Genomic DNA, 24,716 nt, shown 5'->3' on the forward strand with positions numbered 1-24,716 from the left:
TCCTATCTCTATTCATTGTTTTGCTTTTGAAAATAATTTGAAGTATTTACAACATATTTAGAAAGTGATTAATAAGTACTGCAAATTTTGAGTAAATATTATTTATTTTTGTTCATGCTTGACTTATCTATCTCTATTGTTTAATTATCACAATTTAATGTTGAAATCTCTACACCACATCAAAGAAAAACTTTTTTTATTTTTTAAATTTCATTCAGAATATGGGATCATTTTGGTGGCCCGGCCCGTTTGATAGTGATGATATTGTTAGTATCTGTGGCCACCCATGCGAAATTAGTTTGACGTCTGTGTGCTGGCTCCTACTGTTATACAATTGTGTTCCAAAAGAACCACTTGTGGGCCACATCCGGCAGACAAAAATGTTTTTTGCATTATTTTTTATACAATTTAATACTCTACCATGGGCAGCACGGCGGCGCAGTGGTTAGCGCATGTGCGGCACAGTTCAAGTCATGGGAACCTCCTGCGTGGGTTCAAATCCAGCTCCAGACTTCCTGTGCAGAGTTTGTATGTTCTCCCCGTGTTTGCGTGGGTATCCTCCGGGCACTCCGGTTTCCTCCCACATTCCAAAAAAAACATGTATTTCAGGTGAATTGGCCGGTCCAAATTGTCCCTAGGTGTGAATGAGCGAGTGAGTTGTCTGTCCCCTGTGTGCCCTGTGATTGGCTGGCAACCAGTTCAGGGTGTCCCCTGCCCACTGCCCGATGATTGCTGGGATGGACTCCAGCACCCCCTGCGACCCTACTGAGTATAAGCTAATGAGATAATGAATACTCTATCATGCATCAAGACCAAATAAAACAATTTTTTACAAATCCAAACCCCCGCGACCCTAATGAGGATAAGCGGTACGGCTAATGAGATGAGATAAATCCAAACATTCATTTAACAAAGCAAAAGTACTGAACACTGCCTGAAAATAGATATTTATACATTTTTTAGCAATTCCTTACCAACTTCAGTGGTAAGTGTTTAGCCACTGAGAATGCGAAACACAATAGATATTGAAAATTTGTGAAGCAGCGAAACCGTGAAAGATCTTTCGCGTCATAGCCAGGGAATACCCGATTGTTATTTCACCATATTAATGCTGCGCGTGCGTACAAATGATGGGGCGTTGTGGTGCCCTTGGATCCTGTGAATAACACTCCACCCACTTTAACATTTACGCAAATTTGATTGGCTGTTTTTCAATACACTCCTGGTAGCCGCAGGAAAACCGACTCTTGGATTGGTAGGAATCTCATAATCTTCTTTTGGCCTCGCCCCTCATCGGAAAACCAGGACAGGTTCAAGATGGCGCTGTCCATGAAGGCTGTTCTCCGCTCCGGAAGGGTACGAAAACTTCAAAAACACCTCAAACGTGCTATTATGTTTGTTTGTGTAAATTTGTATGAGTTAATTCTTCTCTTTCACCTCACACAGAGTGCCGTGTCTGTGCTGCGGCGAAGGGCCTTTCACAGGAGCGCTCCGGCGGCTGTTCAGGTCAGTGATAAAAGCTAGTAGGCTAACGTCACCGCAGCTAAAGTAACATCTGGTTCGATATGATGGCACATCTGCACCACTACACTGACACTAACGCATTTGTGGATGTTTTTCTGTTGGTTATATTGCTTTTCGAAATAAATTGAAAACCAAAATTTCATTGTAAACAAACAAGGTTTTCATCGCATGAGCCAGTATTTTGTTGATAAATCCATTTAGTAAACAAACGTTTTTGTAAATAGTTTTGATTGATTGGTTGATTTTTTTTCCCACTCTTCATCAGAGGCAAGGGTACAATTGATTTTAAATCCCCACCTTTGATAACCAATTAACATACAGTAAACCTCGGATAAGTCGGACTCGCATAAGTCGGATTCTCGGATAAGTCGGACAAATTGCGTGGAACGTTTGTTCTCTAGGCTTTTCTGTAGTATTACACCTCGCATAAGTCGGATTTTATAAGTCGGATCCTCGCCTAAGTCGGATGGATTTTTCCGTACAATTGACCCTTTTTAATGGTTTTCGCCTCTGATAAGTCGGATCGGTATCAGGTCGCCTAGGACATCTCCCAAATGCTCTAAATTTCAGCCTCCAGTGGCAGTAAGCGATGGAATTTTCCGGGAAGATTTTCACTCCTCACAGATTTTCCGGGAAGATTTTCACCCCTCCCAGATTTTCCGGGAAGATTTCTTGATGTGACGTGGCGTTCCGTGATTGGCAGAGGCTATTCATCAAACTCCTCCTCAGTGTTGAATGATAGCACGCTAATGCAAGCTAACAAATTTCGCCAACAGTTTTCACCGGAATCGGCTGAACTTGCACCAGCGTGGATCGACAGGTTCAAAAAACGATATGGACTTGGGCGGATTACTAAAGCCGGGGAGTCGGGCGGAGTGGATACAGAGGTTGTTGAAGAATGGAAAAGCGGAAAACTGCGAGAAATACTCAAGAATTATGAGCCAAAGGATATTTATAACGCGGACGAGACGGGCCTCTTTTGGCTGCTTTTGCCGGATAATTCCATCGGTTTTATTGGACAATCTCATCACGGTGCGAAACAATTACATAACCAGTTCATATACAGTGTATTATTAACCATAGTTCATATCAACCATGTTCATGTTCATTTTAAGAACTTTTTTGATAATAAATCACGTTCATGTTACAAGATATCATTGCTTGGTATTTCATTTTACATATACAAGTATGCACTTTTCTAAGAGTTAAATTTCTTCTTAGTTCGAAATTTTGCGACCTCGGATAAGTCGGATCCTCGGATAAGTCGGATGAAAATGACCGGTCCATCTGGATCCGACTTATCCGAGGTTTAAGGTGCTGAATCTGAGTCAAAGAAAAAGGGTTGATCGGAAAAAGCCGTAGTTTATCTTTGTTCTGTTCCCTTGACAGTCAAAACTGTACACACATGGATAATAGTTTCTACTCTTCATAAATGTATAGAGCAATCTCCATTTGATATCCACAACAATGGAGAAATCAGTAGTTGTGCTTGCCTCCATACTGTGGTGATGTAATGTGCAAGAAGCTCTACCAAACACAAGTAGAACATTTCTACTACTCCTGGCCATTGCTAGATAAAAGGCACAAGTTTAAACGCAATGTTCCAACTCTTTTCGCGGTATACCTATTTTTGATTATTCCGTAGTGTACACCCCAGGAAAATGTACACACATATATATATATATATATATATATAAATATTCTAGGCTTCTCTTATAGAGCCTTGTTTGTTGTACATTTTGATTAATTGTATTTAAAATTTATCTTCGTTCTCTCTGCAAACTACATTCCACGCATTGAATTTAGTTATGTAAAATGCAATGAGTTTCTTGTTTATGTAGTCATCAAAATGCTTGGCGAGTGCTCGAATTTTTCTTTCATTCACTATCGTTTTGAAAAGAAAAACTCTCATACAAATATCCTGGTGCTCTCCTCCCAAAAAACTGAGTAATCTAGCTGTAGATGTCACTATTATTCTGTTAAAAAATTAGGTGACAGTGCGAGACGCATTGAACCAAGCCTTGGATGAGGAACTTGAGAGGGACGAGCGTGTCTTCCTGCTGGGGGAAGAAGTCGCCCAATATGATGGCGCCTATAAGGTGAATGCACAGTTGGCTGTGTTGAATATCTTTTGCTGTTTTCAAAACCCGCTCCTGTACCCAGTATTTTGTTTTAACTGAATTGTCATCTGTGTTTTTGGTAGGTGAGTCGAGGCCTGTGGAAGAAATACGGCGACAGACGTGTCATTGACACTCCCATTTCCGAAGTAAGTTCTTCAACATAAGCGTCCCAAAAGACATTTATGGATTAACTGCAAATGTATGTGTGATATTTGGTTTGTGTTCCAGATGGGATTTACTGGCATTGCTGTTGGAGCAGCCATGGTGAGCCTCTCCGATTTTACTCTGAATAAAGTACAGTGGTACCTCTTTATACAAGCACCTCAAACCACGACAATTTCGGGATAAGAATTTTATCCGTATAGAAAATCTTGCTCGCTGTATAACAAACGAAATCCAGTTCATAAGCAGTCCCAGAGGCTACCACTAGAGACTGCTCATTGCTTGTGACCGCTTACCCCAGCATCAGTTTGTCCAGTTTGCGCATGCAAACCACTATAGTTATTCAAATAAGAAATCGTGCTGTTACATTATTTTGTTTGTTCATTTAAAGTTATAGTAACATTATTTTAAATGTAAAGTAAGCGCTTAAGTATCAACAGTTTCCCGATCCACTCAAGCTCCGCCAATTGCTCCCTTTATTATAATTGCAAATCCTCCTTGTTAAGCAGCACTAAACTCAGCAAACACAACACGGCACTATTTACTCACAAGCAAGTAAGACTTTGTAGGATACTGCAACAAAATTAGCAATCCAAGATGACGTTGTTGTCTGCTACCAGTGACCGAGATAATCCAGATTAAAGCTGAATTGGGCAAGACGAGATTGTTTTTTCTTTTAAAAATGTACCCGTATAAAAATTGTTTTACGGGGTACACAATTTTAAATGATAAAAAAAACTATGAAATACGAGTAAAACGTTTTAAGTTGACAGTTATGCGATTTCGTGACTCCTACTTGCACCCGATCCTCACCACCACCACACCCTTCCTCTGCACCACAAGCACTACCATGGTTAGTGCTCATGAAAAACTCACATTTTATTTCATTAGTATTTATCTTATTACTGTATTTTTATACTAATGTTAATAATGTGTTTTTTAGTGATCAGAAAAATGTGTTTTATAGATATTTAGGGTTCACATGGGTTCTTTTGGAAGGGCAGGAGTAGACCAATTAATTTTTAATATCAGGAAAATTCACTTGCTACATGAGGAATTCGAGTCGCGATCCTGGAACGAATTAAGCTCGTGTGAAGAGGTACCCACTGTACTTAGCTGAAAGATAAGTCAATGAGTTTTGTTTTCGTGTCTAGGCTGGACTGAGGCCCATCTGCGAGTTCATGACCTTCAACTTCTCAATGCAAGCCATCGATCAGGTCATCAACTCAGCGGCCAAGACTTACTACATGTCTGCGGGGCTGCAGGCTGTCCCCATCGTATTCCGGGGGCCCAACGGAGCCTCGGCCGGTGTCGCCGCACAGCATTCGCAGTGCTTTGCTGCCTGGTGCGTAACTGGTGGTACAGTATATAGGGTGTCCCAAAATAATCTACAGAGTTGGTACTGGTCCTTGAAATCCTCGAAAACGCTTGAATTTCGATGTTGTGTTTTCAAGGATCATAAAGCGCTTGAACATAGGTTTGAAGTGCTCGTAATTGATTGAGAAAAATGCGTGTTTTTCGACAAGTCTGCTTAAAAATGACGCAGACACTGGTCCCTGGTGGCTTCGCTTTGCCATCGCATTACTTCCCTCGTGATTCACGGCAGCTGGCATTAGTTGGTATGGCATGGTCCTGTGAAGCACCATAGCCCACTATGGGTCGCGCCGAAGAGGACAGGTGCATGCTACACCTAAACAGGGCGTTATGAAATGTGTATTAGTGCAAGGATTAAGTATTAACATGGTTTATGGGGCTATACAAAAAATAAGTAGTGTTTCCCAGTGCTAAATAAACTGTGAAGAACTTCCTGCAACTGAAAATGTAAGCTACATATTTTTACTCAGAGATTTGTCTTAAAAACATTTTCGTGGTTTACTCAAGAGCTAAAAATCGTATGGCTTGATAAATGCACACGTAAGATAAAAATTGTATATGCAAATCGCAGATATTTTTTGGGCTCTGCAAAATACATGATTCACTCCTTATTTCTTTTAATTGTACTGGGGAAATTTGCTTTGAAAGTCCTTAAAATGTGCCTGAATTTGGCCATTAAAAGATGTACAAACCCTGAACCTACACACACTTTTACTCCAAAAAGACAAACTTTTTTTCCCTGATTTCAGATTTGATTTTGGTGTAAGATTAGCTTAGACTGGGCGTTCATTCGTGCAAATAAAAAATGTCCTGAAAACATCCTGGAACCACGAAACATTAGCTGAAGTGCAAAGACATATTGGAGCATCTCTGTGGAACTCACTCATAAAGCATTTTTCCACTTCAGTTTTATGTTCACGTCTCCATTGTGTTTTCAGATTTGTATTTCATTTTGCATAAACTTACTCCAAAAGCAAATCTGAAATAGTAAACATTGATTGCCTATTTGAAGTTGAGGTCTGCATTCATTTGTATTATTTTTTGCATCTCTATCAATTTGGGATTTACACCGAAAAACAATGGCGACCAGATGATTAAGGTGCTGAATCTGAGTCAAATCAGTAGGTTTTTCCTTCTACTGGCAACCATAAAAACCAGTACTTTGTTTTATGTGGGGGAGAAAACGGCCTGGAGAAGGATGGGTTCCACCGGGCTGTACTTGCCCAAAACACACCACAGGAAGTGGTGCCCCAATTACCCTGGCGGTTAAGTGAACCATGAACTTGCTAATAAGCCTACAACGCATATAAGCAGAGCTCCTAAAACTGAGTTGTACCCTAACAATGATAAATATTTTAATGTTTAGATGCCAAATTAATATACTGGTCGTAAGTAAAAAACAATTTTAAGCCATTTACTTTACCTTTGCCCAGCGCTTTGATGGCAAACACTCGTACACAGATTTCGTATTCAAAAATAATATCCTTCTTCGACTCTATTGTTTTTACTGCTTTCAATTTTTTTCCTTTCCCCTATCAATGACTTTATTAGGACCCCTTATTAGAATATAATTGTCTTTATTGTCATTGACATTAACATGGTGAAACATTGTTTGCAACAACATTAGACATGGCACTCCAGGGTAAACGTATAATAAAGGCTTAAAATGTAAAAATGAGATAAAAGACTATCAATGGAAATAGGCAAAATTATTTACTATGTAGTGCTTAGAGACTGGCCCAAATTAAAAGAATAGTGCATCGTAACAACAGTGCGATAAAGAGTAGTGTAATAACATTAGCAGCAATAAAAATTTCCACAAGTCACAACATGTATATTGTCACAAGTTTGCAGACTTGTTTAGGGTGGTGACACCCTGGGTAAGAAACCGTCTCTGAGCCTGTTTGTCCTTGTTTTGAGGGACCTGTAGCACCTAACTTTTTAAGTCGCGGGCCGCATTGGCTTAAACATTTTTTGAAAGGGCCAGGAGGAAAAAGAAATGTTGATTATTTTTTTTTTGTATATAGTGATACAGTCTCGAATGCAAACCTCAGCAATACCTGAGTGTAGCTCCTATGCTGTTAGACAGAGGAAAACAATGCTACTGGACTTTTTTAAAGTTTCATCTCATTAGCTGCACCGCTTATCCTCAGTAGGGTCGCGAGGTGCTGGAGCCCATCCCAGCAATCATCGGGCAGTGGGCAGAGGACACCCTGAACTGGTTGCCAGCCAATCACAGGGCACACAGGGGACAGACAACTCACTCGCTCATTCACACCTAGGGACAATTTGGACCGGCCAATCCACCTGAAATGCATGTCTTTGGAATGTGGGAGGAAACCAGAGTGCCCGGAGGAAACCCACGCAAGCACGGGGAGAACACACAAACTCCGCACAGTAAGTCCGGTAGCCGGATTTGAACCCACACAGGAGGTTCCCAAGACCTTAGAACTGTGCCGCACACGCACTAACCACTGCGCCACCATGCTGCCCTTTTTCTAAGTCTGAGGAGTGGGAATATTTATTTTGTTAAATGTGTTTAATTTCTGGCAGCATGGCGGGGCAGTGGTTAGCAAATGTGCGGCATAGTTCTGAGGTCATGAGATCGAACCTTCCTGTGTGGAGTTTTCATGGTCTCCCCGTGGGTTGCCTGGGTTTCCTCCGGGGACTTCGGCTTCCTCCCACATTCCAAAAACATGCATGTCAGGTCAATTGGCCGGTTCAAATTGTCCCTTGGTGTGAATGTACATTGTGCTTCACATTTCCCAATAGCGGCCGTGATCTGTGCAGCCATGTAAGGCACTAACCTGCTTATTGGGGGTTCAATGTCTTACCCAAGGACACTTCGTCATGTAACACGGACAAGCCGGGATTCGAAATGGGATCCCTTAATCCTAAAACGATCGCTCTACCTCCTGAGCTACTGCCGTCCCCCAGTTCAAATGAATGACATGAAGGTTCATTAAATAAGCAAAGAAAACAATTCCAATGTTTTCCAATACAGGGGATCCCAAATGCATGGGTGGAGAAGCACCTTTTCTGTTACTGGCTCCATCTAGTGTTAAAACTGAGAAGTGCAACAGAGTTGAGCTCAAGCGCCATTTGCGGGCCATATTAAACTATATTTTCAGAATTTGCTGCGGGCCGTAGTTTGGACTCCCCGGCAATACAACAAAGTAAATCACAATAAAAGGAGATGTAGTCTCTCTCAAACACATACGGGACGGTGCCGATTGAACAGGAAGGAGAGATTGGGAAAAGGGGGAGCAGTAGGGTAGGAATGTGTGCCATTGTGTACACAAGATGGACGCCAAGATACAGGGCAAAGCACCTGAGTTGGCGAGATAGTCTGACTTAGGAGTATTGTTCTCGGTGGAGCTATACCGACAGAAAACTTGGCTCTGCCTGTATGCTTCGTTGTGTGTTTTTTTGGTACAGGTATGTGCATATAAACCGTCCCCCTGGTTTAGGTATTTTATATTTCTAATTACAGTTTATATGCGAGTATGTATGGTAATAGCATAATACACTGCTGTTAAACACATGTAAGCAGTGCACAAGTGAGATATTCCTCTTAATGTGCATAATGATAAAAAAGTTTAGAAAGTGAAGGCGGGAGGAACTGAAAACTTCAAATCAGGCCTGGGCGGTACAACACAAATTGTCATCACGATAAAACCGGTTGCCATAAAGGACAAATTGAGACCGATCGCCGGAAAAAAAACAGGAGGTTGGCTGACCAAAAACATGCAATAAGCAGCCAGGATAACCAAGTCACGGCAGCAACAAACACAAACCCAGCCAAGAAAAAAAACAATGAGAGCGGCATGCTTGCTAGATAGCCAAATGCTAACTGGGCAAGGCAAGCAGGAAAAACACGAGGAAGTAACCATCGCATACCTAAAATGACGCACGCTGTACACGACGGCATGTAAACTTAGCCTTTTAATGATAAACTTGGACAAAAGAGTCAGATGTCCCATAGCGACACAGTAAGCAAAGTTCCAATTACTCCAGGCTGAAATAGGCGCAGTGCATTCACTGATTGCTTCAATCGCCGTCTGTTTTTTAACGTGCCGCGCCGTTTGTTTTGCTACTCGTAGTCATCCGGTGACGTCACAGCTCTAGGGGATATGAGGTCAAACTGATTACCTTGAAAATTATTTTTTTGAGATCCGTTGCGCGTGGAATATTTTTGAACATATCTGCATGATTGTGGTGAGGAACATTACACGTTCTGTGCCTAAATGGAAAAAAGGGTTACTCTCTTTCTCCACTGTCCCGTGTGGCGGTGTGGCCAAAGCTCCACCTCTTGTAAAGGGTAAGCGTCACCAGCAAGGCCAGGCGGCTGTTTTCAACAACTCGGTCATGGAACCCAAAGGTATAAAGAGAAATAGAACTAAGGAGAACTGAAGAGTCAACGTTTCTTGGACCAAATTATTTCCATTCATTGCCAATGTAAATGGATTGCCTGAATGCTCAGTAGAGAGAAGTTATCAAGTAACAAAATTGTTGAAAACAATTACTGTTGACCTTTTTTTATTTTTCAGGTATGCTCACTGTCCGGGTCTGAAGGTGGTCAGTCCATGGAACTCCGAGGACGCCAAAGGCCTCCTCAAGTCTGCCATCAGGGACGACAACCCAGGTTAGTTAAACATAAAACCACCTCGTCAAAAATCCCGAGAATAACGAGAGGTCCTTCGTGTAGTGGTGTTCCTGGAGAATGAGCTGATGTACGGCGTTCCCTTCGAGATGACAGACGAAGCTCAGTCCAAAGACTTCACCGTGCCCATCGGCAAGGCCAAAATCGAGAGGGAAGGTGAGAATCTGACCATCCCAAACTAAATTCTACTCTTTACACACAACAGGGGCATAGCTCACTTGACTGGTTTCCTGATTCCATATTTACATCTCAGCCCCGCTGAGTTTTTCTGCTTAGGCTGCTTCTTGTTGTCTAACAAAACATTGTTGATTTTTATTTTAAAGGGACACAGTTCAACATGTGACCTATTGATGTTGCTGTATTGTGTTATATAACTGAAAATGAGTGCTAAAAAGCATGGGCAAAATACAATCTATGGGGACCCAAAGTGAGCAAAATGCACCACATTTATTATTTTTGCCCAGTCTTTCACAGGATTTTGGGCTACCCGTAACAGCAAGCAGGGTTCCCGCGAATCTTTGAAAAGTCTTAAGTCATTGAATCCATTATTCTAAAAATAAGTCCTTTATTGGCATTGAAATGTCTTAAATCCGACTTTTGAAAGTCTTAATAGTTTGAACACTTAAGATTTGTATTTGTTTGAACAAATTTACTATGTGTAAACATCGCGTGGAGTTCTTTGTGGTTGACTTGATTTTAAATTTTATTTCAACTGCATTAAAAAAGTCTTAAAACGTCTGGAATATACATTGCCTTCGGCGGTAGGAACCCTGAGCATGATAGCAGACAGTTGTGTCCGCTACCTCATGATATGTAAAATGTATACTAATTTAATTTATTATAATAAATGCATATTGAACTTTATTTTTTAAAATCAGTATTGTTTTAATGAATGTTTTCCCCACTAAGAGGCGCTAATCAATACACATCGTCCATTTAACCCTGATAGTCCTAGCCCAAAACATGTATGACTCTTCTAAAATAAGACTAAACACATGTTTTTCATTATTATTTAAAATGTTTCTTACATTTCCTTATACGGTTTACTTGTAATTTGTTACAGGGTTTTTGAACCACGTTAAATTCGGGAATGTGTTGTGTTTCTTTTTCTTTTTTTTTCTACGTTGTATTCACATGCAAGTAGTTGATTCTTCAAATTGTGGGTGAATATTTATTTGGTTACGATTTCTAATATTGTAGAGTGGCCCCTCTACATGTGAGATTCAGTCGTTCCTCATTCCAGCTCGAATCTAGAATTTCTCCTATTTTGAACAAATTTTCCTAATCCGAAAGTACTGAAAACCAGGCTGAAATAGGCGCAGCCGGGCCTCCCAAATTCATCCAAGACAACCCTTAAAAGCTATAATACACATCCTCCTGATCACAAAAAGAATTAAAGTGTGAAATTTGGAGGAATTTGCTGGTTGCTAACAGAGGTGTATGTGTGGTGGTGAACAAGTGAAAGAGCACAATTAACAATAACACAACTCGAGTGCGCATGATCTGAATGGCGGGAAATCCACATGATGAGCTGTTGCTGGCGAGGAGCAGTCCTGATAACTTGTCCTCGAGTAGTAACATCTAGAATTTCTTGTAACTTAGATTTTCTCTGTCGGGCAAAATTTTTGCTCGAAAGCCATCTCAAATTTCTCGTATCTAAAGTAGCTCCTACGTAGAAGGGCCACTGTATTTTGTTTACTCATTTACTTTTTCCAAAGATTTGTTTCCTCTTTTTTGAAATGAGCATACTAATCTTATTCAGTGCCATAACATATAAAAGTGTTTATCAAGCTTCTGGGAGTGATTTCAGTTTGATAAATCACCATTAGATGGCATGGTGGCTTTGATCAGATCTTTGTCCACACATCCAGAAGACTCTACTTCCTCAGGTTGCTTCCTCCTTCCAGCGATTGAGCACCAGGGACCGAAATCGTGTGATCACGTCACCGAAAACTTAAACTTTATGGTCAAATACAGTGGCTTGCAAAACTATTTGTTCCCATTGAACTTTGTGACCTTTTGCCACATTTCAGACTTCAAACATAAAGATATAAAACTTTTATTTCTTGTGAAAAATCAGCAATAAGTGGGACACAATCATGAAGTGGAACACACTTTATTGGGTATTTTAAACTTTTTTAACGAATTAAAAAACAAAAAAGTGGGTTTACAAAATTATTCAGCCCCATTGCGTTAATACTTTGTAGCACCACCTTTTGCTGCGATTACAGCTGCAAGTCGCTTGGGGTATGTCTCTTATCAGTTTTGCAGTCGAGAAACTGATATTTTTGCCCATTCCTCCTTGCAAAACAGCTCGAGCTCAGTGAGGTTGGATGGAATACGTTTGTGAACAGCAGTTTTCAGTTCTTTCCAACCATTGTCAATTGGATTGAGGTCTGGACTTTGACTTGGCCATTCTAACACCTTGATATGATTTTGGTGGACCATTCCATTGTAGCTTTTGCTTTATGTTTTGGATCATTGTCTTGTTGGAAGACAAATCTCTGTCCTAGTCATCAGGTCTTCTTCCAAAATGGTCCTGGATTTGGCTCCATCCACTTTTCCATCAATTTTAACCATCTTCCCTGTCCCTCCTAAGAAAAAGAGAGCCCAAACCATGATGCTGCCACCACCATGTTTGACTGTGGGGATGGTGTGTCGAGGGTGATAAGCTGTGCTGCTTTTACGCCAAACATAACGTCTCGCATTGTTGCCAAAAAGTTCGATTTTGGTCTCATCTAACCAGAGCACCTTCTTCCACATGTTTGGTGTGTCTTGTGGCAAATTTCAAACAACACTTTTTATGCATATCTTTAAGAAATTGCTTCCTTCTTGCCACTCTTCCAATAAGGTCAGATTTGTGCAGTATACGACTGATTGTTGTCCTATGGACAGATTATCCCACCTCAGCTGTAGACCTCTGCAGTTCATCCAGGGTGATCATGGTCCTCTTGGCTTCATCTTGGATCAGTTTTCTCCTTGTATGAGCTGAAAGTTTAGGGGGACGGCCCGATCTTGGTAGATTTGCAGTGGTCTGATACTCCTTCCTTTTCAATATTATTGCTTGCACAGTGCTCTCTGGGATTTTTAAAGCTTGGGAAATCTTTTTGTATCCAAATCCAGCTTTAGACTTCTCCACAACAGTATCTCCGACCTGCCTGGTGTGTTCCTCGTTCTTCATGATGCTCTCTGCGCTTTAAACAGACCTCTGAGACAATCACAGTGCAGGTGCATTTATACAGAGACTTGATCACACACAGGTGGATTCCATTTATCGTCGTTAGTCATTTAGATCAACATTGAATCATTCAGAGATCCTTACTGAACTTCTGGATAGAGTTTGCTGCCCTGAAGGTAAAGGGGCTGAATAATTTTGCACAGACACCTTTTTTTCTTAAAAAGTTTAAAATATTTAATAAAGTGTGTTCCACTTCATGATTGTGTCCCACTTATTGTTGATGCTTCACAAGAAATTACAGTTTTATATCTTTATGTTTGAAGTCTGAAATGTGGCAAAAGGTCACAAAGTTTAAGAGGGCCAAATAGTTTCGCAAGCCACTGTAGCTGTGCACAACAAACAGCACAGATGAAATTGCTTCCTCTTCTCCGTGTCATGTGATAGATAAGGCACAATACAGTAGCAGCAAGTTTTAAGAACAAATAGCAGCAACTTTTCTTTTGTCTTATTTTTTTTAAAATCAGTAATCTAAAAATATATTCGTTTTGAAGAGTACAAAATGTGCAACGTATAGCTGCAATATAGGGTAAGTAGAACAGTTTTACATTCATTTTTCAGAAGGCATAGAGGAGGTCGGGGCTTTGGCAAGGAGAGAGTTCAGAGTTCATCGTCCTGACAATGGCCGCTGAAAAGTTCTTGCTAAGTTCATGCATAAGTTTGGCGTATTTTTAATGAAATGTTATTTTGCAAGCAAAGTTCCCTTCAGTTTATGGAAAGCATTGTTTAGCGATTGCATGTGTCACAAATGCAAAAAAAGTGGACTGCAGTGAAAGTTTTGCTTGAAATGCATCCTTTCACAAAAAGCTGGTTTCCACAGGTTTTCTTGGAATCGAGTATTTTCAAGAAACTTAGTTACTAAACAATGTTAAAAGCTAGAAGCATCCTTTTTTTCTAATAAAAGATAAGGGTTCAAGATTTATTCTTATTGTTTTACGCCTATATAGCTGTAGAACTAAATTCTCTCTAGGCCTTAATCCTGAGGTGGTCTTTTACCATGCTCTTCAGGTTCTCACGTAACTCTGGTGTCGCATTCCCGATATGTCGGCCATTGCCTGGACGCCGCAGCTGTCCTGTCCAAGGAGGGAATCGAGTGTGAGGTAAAAAGGAAATCAGGCTTGTATCACCTAATTTGGTGTGTTGATTTTCTGGGAAAGACTTTTTTTGGGTGATCCAGGTGATTAACCTCCGAACCATCCGGCCCATGGACGTGGAAAGCATTGAGGCCAGTGTGATGAAGACCAACCACTTGGTTACAGTGGAAGGTGGCTGGCCACAGTTCGGCGTTGGAGCAGAGATCTGTGCTCGGATCATGGAAGGTAATGACACTCAAAAGATGATTCGTCCATCATACACAAAACTGATACAAAATTTCTAATTGCTTCTTCAAAATCTGAACAACTGAAACATTTCTGTCAAATACCAAATATGTCATCGATCAAATTGAATTGTTTATTGCACAACACAGCCACCTTGACAATAAACATACCGTAAATTCCGGACTACGAATTGGTACTTTTTTCTACATTTTGAAAGGTTCTTTTCTGTCACGCAGGCGCTCCAAATATAAAACAACGCGGTTATGTCTGGAAACATAAATTATGCCCATCTAGGGGAGAAATTTGCCCATGTTTTTCCGAACATTGTTCATACAATACATAACAGGAGCAAAACGGGAGGTTCAACAGTATTTCATTCAATATTTACAACATACTTACGATACTTTAGATTTTTCCCCCACAATTCAAGTCCTCAATTTATACATGATAATTGAACAGCAGTGGAAGTTATCTATCATAAACGTATGCCAGGTCTCTCGAATTTCCTTTAATACTTAAGAATCGATGACAAGTGAATGTAATTTGGCCAGTTACCGCAATAACTACTAATGTCAACTCATGTTTGCTTTGCAATCTGGCACCGTTCGCCACAGTATGGTTGCCCTGAGGTTGTCGTCTAGTAAGTTTTACATGACGCAGCCCTCGTGTATTTTCTTTCGGCGCTTAGTAAATATGTGCTAGTCTTTGTGTTGGCCATCTTGGATGGTCACATTATCTAAACACATGACCCAGGCCAATTAGGGGAAGTGGGTGCGGGGGTTTAACAGCGCGTTGGCGTTCTGCAGCCAAAGGCATGTTTATTTTATTTATTTGTATAGCCCTAATCACAAAAGTCTCAAAGGGCTGCACAGATCAAAGATTGCAAACTACAGACTATAATGACACCATCCCCTCATCTAAAACCTACATGAGTGCAAATAATACACAGATATTGTCAACATAAAATATAGGTTATTCATATGCTATAGAATAGTAGTGTGTTTTAAGCTTAGATTTAACCATTTCCACTGAGGTTGCAGATCAAATCTCGGGGGGAAGAGCATTCCACAGCACCGGGGCCCAGATGGAGAACGCTCTCGAACCTGCGGATCTCTTCTTAGCTCTTGGGATCACTAGTAGATCAGCATTTCAGAGCGAAGGCTCCGGACTGGAACTTAGGGGGAAATTAAATCTGAAAGATATGAGGGAGCAAGGCCATGCATGATTTTGTATAATACTAACAGAACCTTAAAACCTTAAATTCACATCTTAAGCCAGGGGTGGGCAATTAATTTTTATCAGGGGCCGCATTAGAAACCTGAATTGTGTCAGAGGGCCACCAACTTCTTTCATTGTAAAATGCTCAAATTAAATATTTTGAATAGCTGATGCTGATAATCAGAAGAATATAGCACTCTGTAAATATTTATATTAGGCTATGTGAAATTGTGGTGTAGTCAAGTCAAGTCATTTTTATTTGTATAGCCCTTAATCACAATAAGTCTCTAAGGGCTTCACAGATTAGTACGCTATGTTACACAGACTATTTTTCAGCCGACAAGAAGAGTAGGTTATTATTCATAAGCAATGGAGTAGAAGTGAGTTTTAAGTTTAGATTTAAACATTTCCACTGAGGTTGCAGATCGGATCTCAGGGGGAAGAGCATTCCACAGCACCGGTGCCCGGATGGAGAACGCTCTCGAACCAGCAGAACACTTCTTTGCTCTCGGGATCACCAGAAGACCGGCACTCTCAGATCGTAGGCTTCGGACCGGGACATAGGGGCAGATCAGATCTGAAAGATAAGAGGGAGCAAGTCCATGTATGATTTTGTACAATACTAAGAGAACCTTGAAGTCACATCTTTGGCTAACTGGGAGCCAGTGCAAGTTAGCCAAAATCGGTGTTATGTGATCGTACTTTTTTGTCCTAGTTAAAAGCCTCGCTGCGGCATTTTGTACTAGCTGAAGAGACTTGATTCTGGACTTCGGGAGACCAGAGAGTAGTGCATTACAGTAATCGAGACGGGAGGTAACAAATGCATGAATTATAGTTTCCGCATCAGACTGAGACAGTATTGAACGGATTTTGGCAATGTTACGAAGATGGAAGAAAGCGGTTCTAGTAATTTTCTTTACATGCATCTCAAAGGTTAGATCAGGGTCAAATATGACACCTAAATTTTTAACTGAGTCACTCTGTGTGATGTGACATTTGTCAATGTTCACAGCAGTTTTTGAGAATAAGTCACGGCATTTAGATGGACCAATGACTAACATTTCGGTCTTTTCAGAGTTAAGACGCAAGAAATTGAGTGACATCCACTCTTTTATCTCAGTGAGGCAGGCCTCCAAATTTCCACAGTTTAGTGTGGAAGATTCCTCCAACGGAAGATAGAGTTGAGTGTCGTCTGCGTAGCAGTGGAATCTGATATTGTACTTGCGAATAATGTCACCTAATGGAAGCATGTAAATGTTGAAAAGAAGGGGGCCAAGCACTGAACCCTGCGGAACACCGCAGGTAACATTAAAGGGCTCAGATGTCATTTCACCATATTTAACACAGTGCGTCCTATCTGAGAGGTAGGATCTGAACCACGAGAGGACGGTTCCTGAGAGACCAATCCATTTTTCCAACCGTTCTAGTAGGATATTGTGGTGCACTGTGTCAAAAGCAGCACTAAGATCCAGCAGCAGCAAAAGTGATGAAGCGCCAGAATCCATTGACATTAGGAGATCATTTGTTACCTTGATCAGAACTGTCTCAGTAGAGTGGTTAGCCCTGAATCCTGATTGCATGGATTCAAAAAGGTTATTCTCGGATATGAAAGCATTCAGCTGCTGTGCAACTACTTTTTCGAGTACTTTAGAAAGGAAAGGTAGGTTTGACACAGGTCTGTAATTACTTAATATTTCTGGATCAAGGTTGGGTCGTTTCAGTGTGGGTTTAATAACGGCGGACTTAAAAGCTGCTGGAACTATACCTGAGGAGAGTGATATGTTTATAATATTTAGAACTGAAGGTCCAAGGACGCCAAAAAGACTTTTAATAAGTGAACCTGGGAGCGGGTCGAACTGGCAAGTTGTCGGTTTGGCCGCATTTACCACCTGATTGAGATCATCAAGTGTCAGTTCACTAAAACCGGCCATTTTCCCAAGGCAGCCACCCTGTCGTGCATCTGTAAATTTCAGTCCTTTAATATGTGTGGTATTAATAGTTTCTTTAGCAATTTCTTCCTGTATGCATTGAATCTTCTTAGTAAAGAAGACCATTAAGTCCTGATCAGAGTGTGTCGAACTATCTGCGATAGTCTGTTGCCTTGTAAGCGATGCTACAGTGTCAAAAAGGGCTTTGGGGTTGTTCTTTTGCGACGCAATCACCTTCGAAAGGTAGGCCGATTTTGCAGAGGCAAGGGCCGCTTTATACTTTAACAAGCTGTCACACCAGGTTTGATGGAAAACCTCAAGCTTGGTAGCGCGCCATTTTCTTTCCAATTTCCTGCATTCTTGTTTAAGGGTTCTAGTTTCATCAGTAAACCAAGGCGTGCGTCTTTTAGGACGTGATTTTAGTTTTATGGGCGCTATTGAATCCAGCACACTAGTCAGGGTGGTATTGAACTCATTCATGAGTGAGTCAATCGAGCCATTGTATGTAGGAAAGGACGCAACTGCTCCAGGAAGGAGTTCAAAGAGCTCAGAAACTGTGCCAGTGCTTATATTGCGTCCGCTAAATACTTCAGCTTTTTTAACACTACACTTAGCTAGCACCTCAAATGTAACTAAATAATGATCCGAGATAACGGTAGTACACGGTAACACCATAATGTTTGAGGTTAAAACTCCTCGAGTCAGAATCAAGTCTAGCGTGTTCCCATTTTTATGGGTTGGCAAATTAACCAGTTGATTAAAGCCAAATGCATCAATTAGAGACCTAAACGCAATAGTAAGTGAATTGAGTGGGGAGTTCATATGAATGTTAAAGTCTCCCATAATTATAATTTTGTCTGCATAGGTTACTAGTTCAGACAAAAGCTCAGCAAATTCGTCTAAGAAAGTTGTGTATGGCCCAGGTGCACGATAGATAGTTATTACATAAATTGACAATAGAGAGGACCGCATCACAAGAGCCTCAAACGCCTTGTAATTATTAGACGTACGAGGATTAAATTTGAGCGATTTTTCAGAAATTAGCGCAACACCACCACCCCTTTTCAACGTGCGTGCTATATGGCTACTCTCGTAGTCTGGGGGAGAAGCATAATTTAGCGCTAAGTACTCATCCGGGCGTAACCAAGTTTCACACAAACCCATACAGTTAAGTTTATAATCACGAATAATGTTATCAACAAGTAAAGCTTTTGGAGCAAGCGATCTAATATTTAAGACCAAATTTCAGCTTTGCTGAAACATTTGACTTAGCTGAACTCTTTGTAGTCTTTGTCGAAATCTTCAAAAGCCGCCGCTCTTGTGGCTTTTCGTGAGGGTTGTCCAGCGAGGGATGAATGGTGGAATTAGTTACATCCTCGCGTCCTTCCTCGCGTCCATCTTGCTGCTTAGACTTCGCACGCTTCACACATCTACCTGCACGACAACCACGCTTCTGTTTTCTGTCCTTACGGCGCCGTTGCCGTCGTTTCTTAAGCGGAATAGCCGTCCACAAGGATGCCGGGTCTCTTTGAAGTTCGCTCGGTATATCATAGGCGCTATAAAAAGTGCCCGAAAAGTCGAAATTTAGACGCCCACCCAACCGAATAAGTTTGTCCCTACTGTAAGTATTTTTGGCCACACATGTGTCCAAAAGTGAAAGCAAAAAAGACAAGTGAACGGCAATAAATAGAAGATTAGCTGGAGAGCAACGAGCCGCAAGCATGTATCCATGCGCCGCCATGTTAAATAAGAAAAACAATCATTGAACCAGTGCAATTTATTTTTAACTTGTTAATTTCCACAAACAATAACTTGTAATGTTCTCCACCTCATGTTACCTCTTCAGTGAGAATAATCCAGTCTGTTCTGGGCTTGAACAAGGGCATTGAAATCTGGCGGAATGTCTGAAGTGGCTATGCGAAGGACAGCTGAGAGGTGGTCATCAGTCATGGAGGACCTATGTTTGGATTTATTAAACTTCATAACTGAGAATGTCTGTTCACAATGATAGGTAGATCCAAAGAGGACTAGGATCCTCTGAGCATGCTTCCTCAGGTGTGGAAAGTTCTCCTCTTTGAGGGAGGAGTAAAAATCCAGCAGTGAGACTGACTTGAAGTGATCTGCCAGAAGTGTGTCAGACTGCAGATCTGAGTTCCATCTGAACTTCACTTGGCGCATCATCCACACTGCAGTTGAAGGGAGAAGAGACCATGTGCATTTCACTCTCAAGAGTTTTGAAATCTTGAAATCGCCTTGAAAACTCTGCATGCAATGTTTCTAACATGGTTGAGTACTTTTGGAGGTGATCGCCTAAACTTTTGGCTTCCTTAAGTGTTGGCAAGTGGGTCAGAATGTTGTCCTTCACTTGGCTTGAGAGAATCTGCAGTTTTCTCATAAAAGCCTTCACTGCACTGTACATCTCATGCACAAAAAGGCCCTTGCTCTGCAGTTTAACATTAAGTTTGTTCATTAGTGCAGTCACATCCACAGTGAATCCGAGGTCTGCCAACCAGTCTTCATCTGAAAGTTCTGAGACGTCATGACCTTTCTGAACACAGAACTCCTGAATCTGGTCTCTCAGGTCCCAGACACTTTTCAGAATTTTGCCAAGGCTGAGCCACCTAACAGTGCAGTGATAGCTTATGTCACCATGTTCAGCCTCATTTTCCTCCAACAAAGCAACAAACTGTCTGTGATTTAAAGCTCTCGCTCTGATGAAGTTAACTATTTTAGTGACAGAATCAACAACATGTTTCATTTTTAACACTGTCTTACACAACACTTCCTGATGTATGATACAATGCAAAAATGTCAATTTCTGATCAGGGTTCATTTCTGTCACTTTATCCTGCATTCTCTTTAAAAGTCCAACATTTTTCCCGGCCAGATTTGGACAACCATCTGTTGTCACACCTGCAAGCTTGTTCCATTTCAGTCCTAACATGTCCATACATGCATTTACCTCTCTGAACAAGTCATTACCTGTGGTTGTCCCTTTTATTGACTGCATGGCTGCCAACTCCTCCGTGATTTGAAAGTCTGCGGTTATCCCACGTAAGAAGATGAGCAGCTGGGCGGTGTCACGTACATCGCAGCTCTCATCCAAAGCCAGAGAAAAAAAGTCAAAGTCGGCCGCTCTTTTCTTCAGCTGAAGCTCTAAATTTCCCGCAATTTCCTCAATCCGCCTCGTTACAGTGCGTCGGGAGAACGAAACGTTCTCAAACGCGCCCTTTTTTTCTGGGCACATCAGCTCAGCAGAGTCCAATTAACACTCCTTAATAAACTCTCCGTCGGAAAATGCCTTACTTTTTCTGGCGATTTTATGAGAAGTTACATAACTTGTCCTGACGGCTGCATCTCTGGAAGTGTGAAGTTTAGTGAAAAATCCTTGTTGGGTTTGTAGTTTTGCAAGCAATGCATCAGACTCCCTTGCACGCTCTTCACCAGACAGGTTTCTGTATTTATCTTCATGCTTGGTCGTGTAGTGGCGATTCAAATTATATTCTTTAAACACAGCAACCTGTGTACCACAGACTAAGCATACTGCTTTACCTTTAATTTCTGTAAATAAATATTTGTACTTGTTGAAAATACGGCATTCGTTATCAACTTTTGTTTTCTTGGGGTGTGCCGACATCTTGAGGGTACCCTGGCGAACAGTATCACCTTTACTCACTCAGGTGTATACGCGCGTGAAGGCGCTACGTCTACGACGTGTATATGTAGTCAAAATAAAATTTTAAAATAAAAGTTATAAAAAAATTTTTAATTTATGGTGTTTATGATTGGTCTTACGCGGGCCGGACAGGGACGTACAAAGGGCCGGATGTGGCCCGCGGGCCGTAATTTGCCCAGGTCTGTCTTAAGCTAACGGTGCAGGTTAGCTAAAATCGGGGTAATGTGATTAAACTTTCTTGTCTTCGTTAAAAGCCTCGCTGCAGCATTTTGTACCAGCTGAAGGCTCTTGATTTTGGACTTCGGGAGACCGAAGCGTAGTGCATTACAGTAATCGAGACGGGAAGTAACAAACGCGTGAATTATACTCTCCACATCTGACTGAGACGGCAAAGGTTGAATTTTAGCAATGTTGCGAAGATGGAAGAAAGCTGTTCTAGTAATATTCTTCACGTGTGTTTGAAAGGACAGATCAGGGTCAAATATGACACCTTAGTTTTTAACTGAGTCACTCTGGGTGTCAATGTTCAGAGCAGTAGTTGAGAACAAGTCACGGCGTTTAGATGGACCAATAACTAACATTTCGGTCTTTTCATAGTTAATGCGCAAGAAGTTGAGTGACATTCACTCTTATATCTCAGTGAGGCAGGCCTCCAAATTTTCACAATTTAGTGTGGTAGATTCCTCCATCGGAAGATATAGTTGAGTGTCATCTGCGTAGCAATGGAAACTGATTTATACTTGCGAATACTATCACCTAATGGAAGCATGTAAATGCTGAAAAGTAGGGGGCCAAGTACTGAACCCTGCGGAACACCACAGGTCAGTGCAAGATGTGCGCCGCGCTTCAAATGCATGGAATGGACGTGAATTAGTTCATTTTTATGGCTATTTAAGCCTGCGACTTGTATAAAGACAACATTTAGGCATGTGGCTTTTAACCAGGTTCGCTCTGTAGTCAGGAATTTAGTGTAGTCTCATTGTGGTGGGGATATGTATGGCAGCAATGATATCTCTCGATATACCTGTCGAGGGATATGACCAGGGTAGATGGATAAATTATTTTGAACCGATAACGGTTTGACAAAATAACTTAGGAGAATTTCTTACTCTCATCTCCCCTTCTAGGAGTCCCACATTCAGATCTTTTTTAGATAATTTCAACAAGAAAACCGATGAAAACCCGTATAGTTAATCACTACGTTGGCTAAGCAACTATTTAAAGTGAATTATTTTTCAACGTTTTTGGATGTTCAGCATATGTTAATGAAGAGACACACATATGAGTAAAATCGTAGGCCCCGGCCCCAACACGAAATGCAATTTATTTATCCACTCATGTGTTCTGTGGTTCCTTTACTTTGTGGGGATTTGCTCAGCAATGTGCTCGCCTGTGGCGTGGCTAGCACCCCTTGCTACTTAGTGTCAGGCACTGCTGGCCTCGGAGCCTGCACCCGTCGGCCAAAATCCGTTTTTTTCTCCTCCTCGTCTTTTACAAATACAATCTTCGGGCTTGGTCAATCAAACTAAGTTAGTCCGCCAGCTCGATGACTGCAGGTCAGGCTGGATATTTTTAGGCCCGTTCTTACCTCTACTAATAATCTACAGAAGAAAATGTAATAGAGCACAGCACGGAAACAAGAATAAGGAGAAAAGGAAAGATGGGTTTAGATCTTTGCTGGCACCATTCCTATAGTAAAACAACGTAGTTTGCTTAATTTTTACTGTTGATGGAGCTTTAGGCCACTGGGCGTTATTGTGATTGGACATAATCTTTTATTTACCAATCAATTGGGGTAGGATGATATGCTTGGGTCACAAGGTGCCCATTCGATATACATCACGATAGTCTGTAATTACCATTCTACAAGTATTGTTTTTCTATATGATTGATGATTGCAATTTAATTTTCTTTCCTGAAAATAAGCAACTCAAATCATCCACTTCTGGGACAACAAATCATGAATGATGTTAAAAAAATGCACATCAGTCTGTGTCTGTCAGTCCAGAAGCCGACATTTATTTTAATTGAGACAATGGGAACATAGCATGGAAACTGCAACAGGTTTACAGCACCAAAATGTAATGAAATGAAATGTCAATGTAACACCATTGCTCTTTTAATGATCTTATTTACAGTTAACGCTGTAAGATGGGAAAATAAAATCGAGCCTCTAAAAGGAAAAAAAAACTGCTCAAATGTAAGCTCTCAAATTAAAATCAAGATTCTTCAAAATTAACAAATGAATATGTAATCCCCTGTATAAAAATCAAAATGTGTCCATACTTAACCTTAGTTCTTTTTGCTCGCTTTCTTCCTCCGTTTTCCACTTCTGTTTGCGTTCCCGCATTTTATGTACCAGATATGACGTCACAAAAATCGATTGTGGGGAGAAATTTGGATTTCAATAAGTGCCAAAAATATGATCACGATATTTACTTGACTAGATTTTTTTTTTTTGTCCCACCCCTACTAATTAATACCTGTAACCATTGGGAGGAACTTTGGTTTTAGTGAGCTGATATAATGATGGTTGAGGCCGGTTGAAATGGTCTGGGCGGTAGTCTGCAGTGCATAATCCTCAAATCTGGAGGCCTGCTTGAAACCAGAATCATTGGTTGCAGTGAGACACAGCTTTAGTTGGCTGCTGGCGGGTCCTTTCTTTGTCTCGAAGGGCGTTTTAGCAAGCAACTGTTAGCGTCTCTCTGCTAACTTTCGGCTTAACATGGTAGATACGTGCAGGTTAGACCTATTTTTTGGTCCCTGGCTGAACTTTGAATGGCGTACCACAGGGAAACAACTCGGGTCCCCTCCCGTTTTGTATCACTGTTGCTGTTCTTATTGTTCTTCTCTAGGTACCAACTCACGTCTGTTTGTCTATGTTCAGGACCCGCCTTCAACTATCTCGACGCACCAGCCACCAGAGTGACAGGCGTGGACATCCCGATGCCCTACGCCAAGATCCTAGAGGACAACAGCATACCCCAGATCAAAGACATAATTTTCTCTGTCAAAAAGACCCTCAATGTGTAAAACCCAAGTTTTGTTTTGTTTTTTTTTAAAACAAAAAAAATAGTAAATTGTAAATACAGTCCAATGTTTGGGGAACAAATATCCACACCACTCCTCACATTGTCCACTTTAAAATGAAATCAAAGATCCACTATTGAAGTATTTATTTGCTTGGGCAGAATTTTGGGTGCAATTGCTTTTCTCCTACAATCCTGTCTGGCTGAGAAAGTGGGAGGTGAATTAGTGAGGCTAAGTACTCTGTGTATCGTGTCGCTGTAAATGACTGTTACTACAATTAAAGACAATACACTTCCATCTATTTTGAGTTCTTAATTCCTTGTCATGTATTAATATTTTAAAGAAGGCATGGTAGTCAGCTGTTATAGTTAAAAATAACACAAAAATGCACCTGGCATGGCTGTAAGCTAGATGATGAATACTATTATTATTATTTCAGCATCTCCAACTTACGGGTTTAATCAGTC

General features: G+C 41.0%; 1 protein-coding gene across 1 annotated transcript; it reads left to right on the forward strand.

Annotated features, from left to right (window-relative positions):
* Positions 1–1,252: 1,252 nt before the first annotated feature.
* Positions 1,253–24,550, forward strand: pdhb (pyruvate dehydrogenase E1 subunit beta). Its single transcript, XM_088337590.1, has 11 exons — positions 1,253–1,356; positions 1,447–1,506; positions 3,516–3,623; positions 3,728–3,790; positions 3,873–3,908; positions 4,961–5,151; positions 9,731–9,825; positions 9,889–9,999; positions 14,087–14,178; positions 14,256–14,397; positions 24,107–24,550. Exons 1-11 carry the CDS (start codon positions 1,318–1,320, stop codon positions 24,250–24,252), a joined length of 1,083 nt encoding a protein of 360 aa, XP_088193716.1. The 5' UTR covers positions 1,253–1,317; the 3' UTR covers positions 24,253–24,550.
* The last annotated feature ends 166 nt before the right edge of the window (positions 24,551–24,716 follow it).

Source organism: Urocampus carinirostris, chromosome 6, assembly GCF_059441175.1.
Source record: "Urocampus carinirostris isolate Australia breed hairy pipefish chromosome 6, RoL_Ucar_1.0, whole genome shotgun sequence".
In the NCBI taxonomy this organism is placed as follows: domain Eukaryota; kingdom Metazoa; phylum Chordata; class Actinopteri; order Syngnathiformes; family Syngnathidae; genus Urocampus; species Urocampus carinirostris.

Bases quoted from the DNA above. Each gene is read 5' to 3' on its own strand.
- pdhb (XM_088337590.1), top strand. From the start codon at position 1,318: ATGGCGCTGTCCATGAAGGCTGTTCTCCGCTCCGGAAGG. The intron at 1,507-3,515 runs GTCAGTGATAAA...TTAAAAAATTAG, and splicing joins GCGCTCCGGCGGCTGTTCAG to GTGACAGTGCGAGACGCATT. The intron at 3,624-3,727 runs GTGAATGCACAG...TGTTTTTGGTAG, and splicing joins AATATGATGGCGCCTATAAG to GTGAGTCGAGGCCTGTGGAA.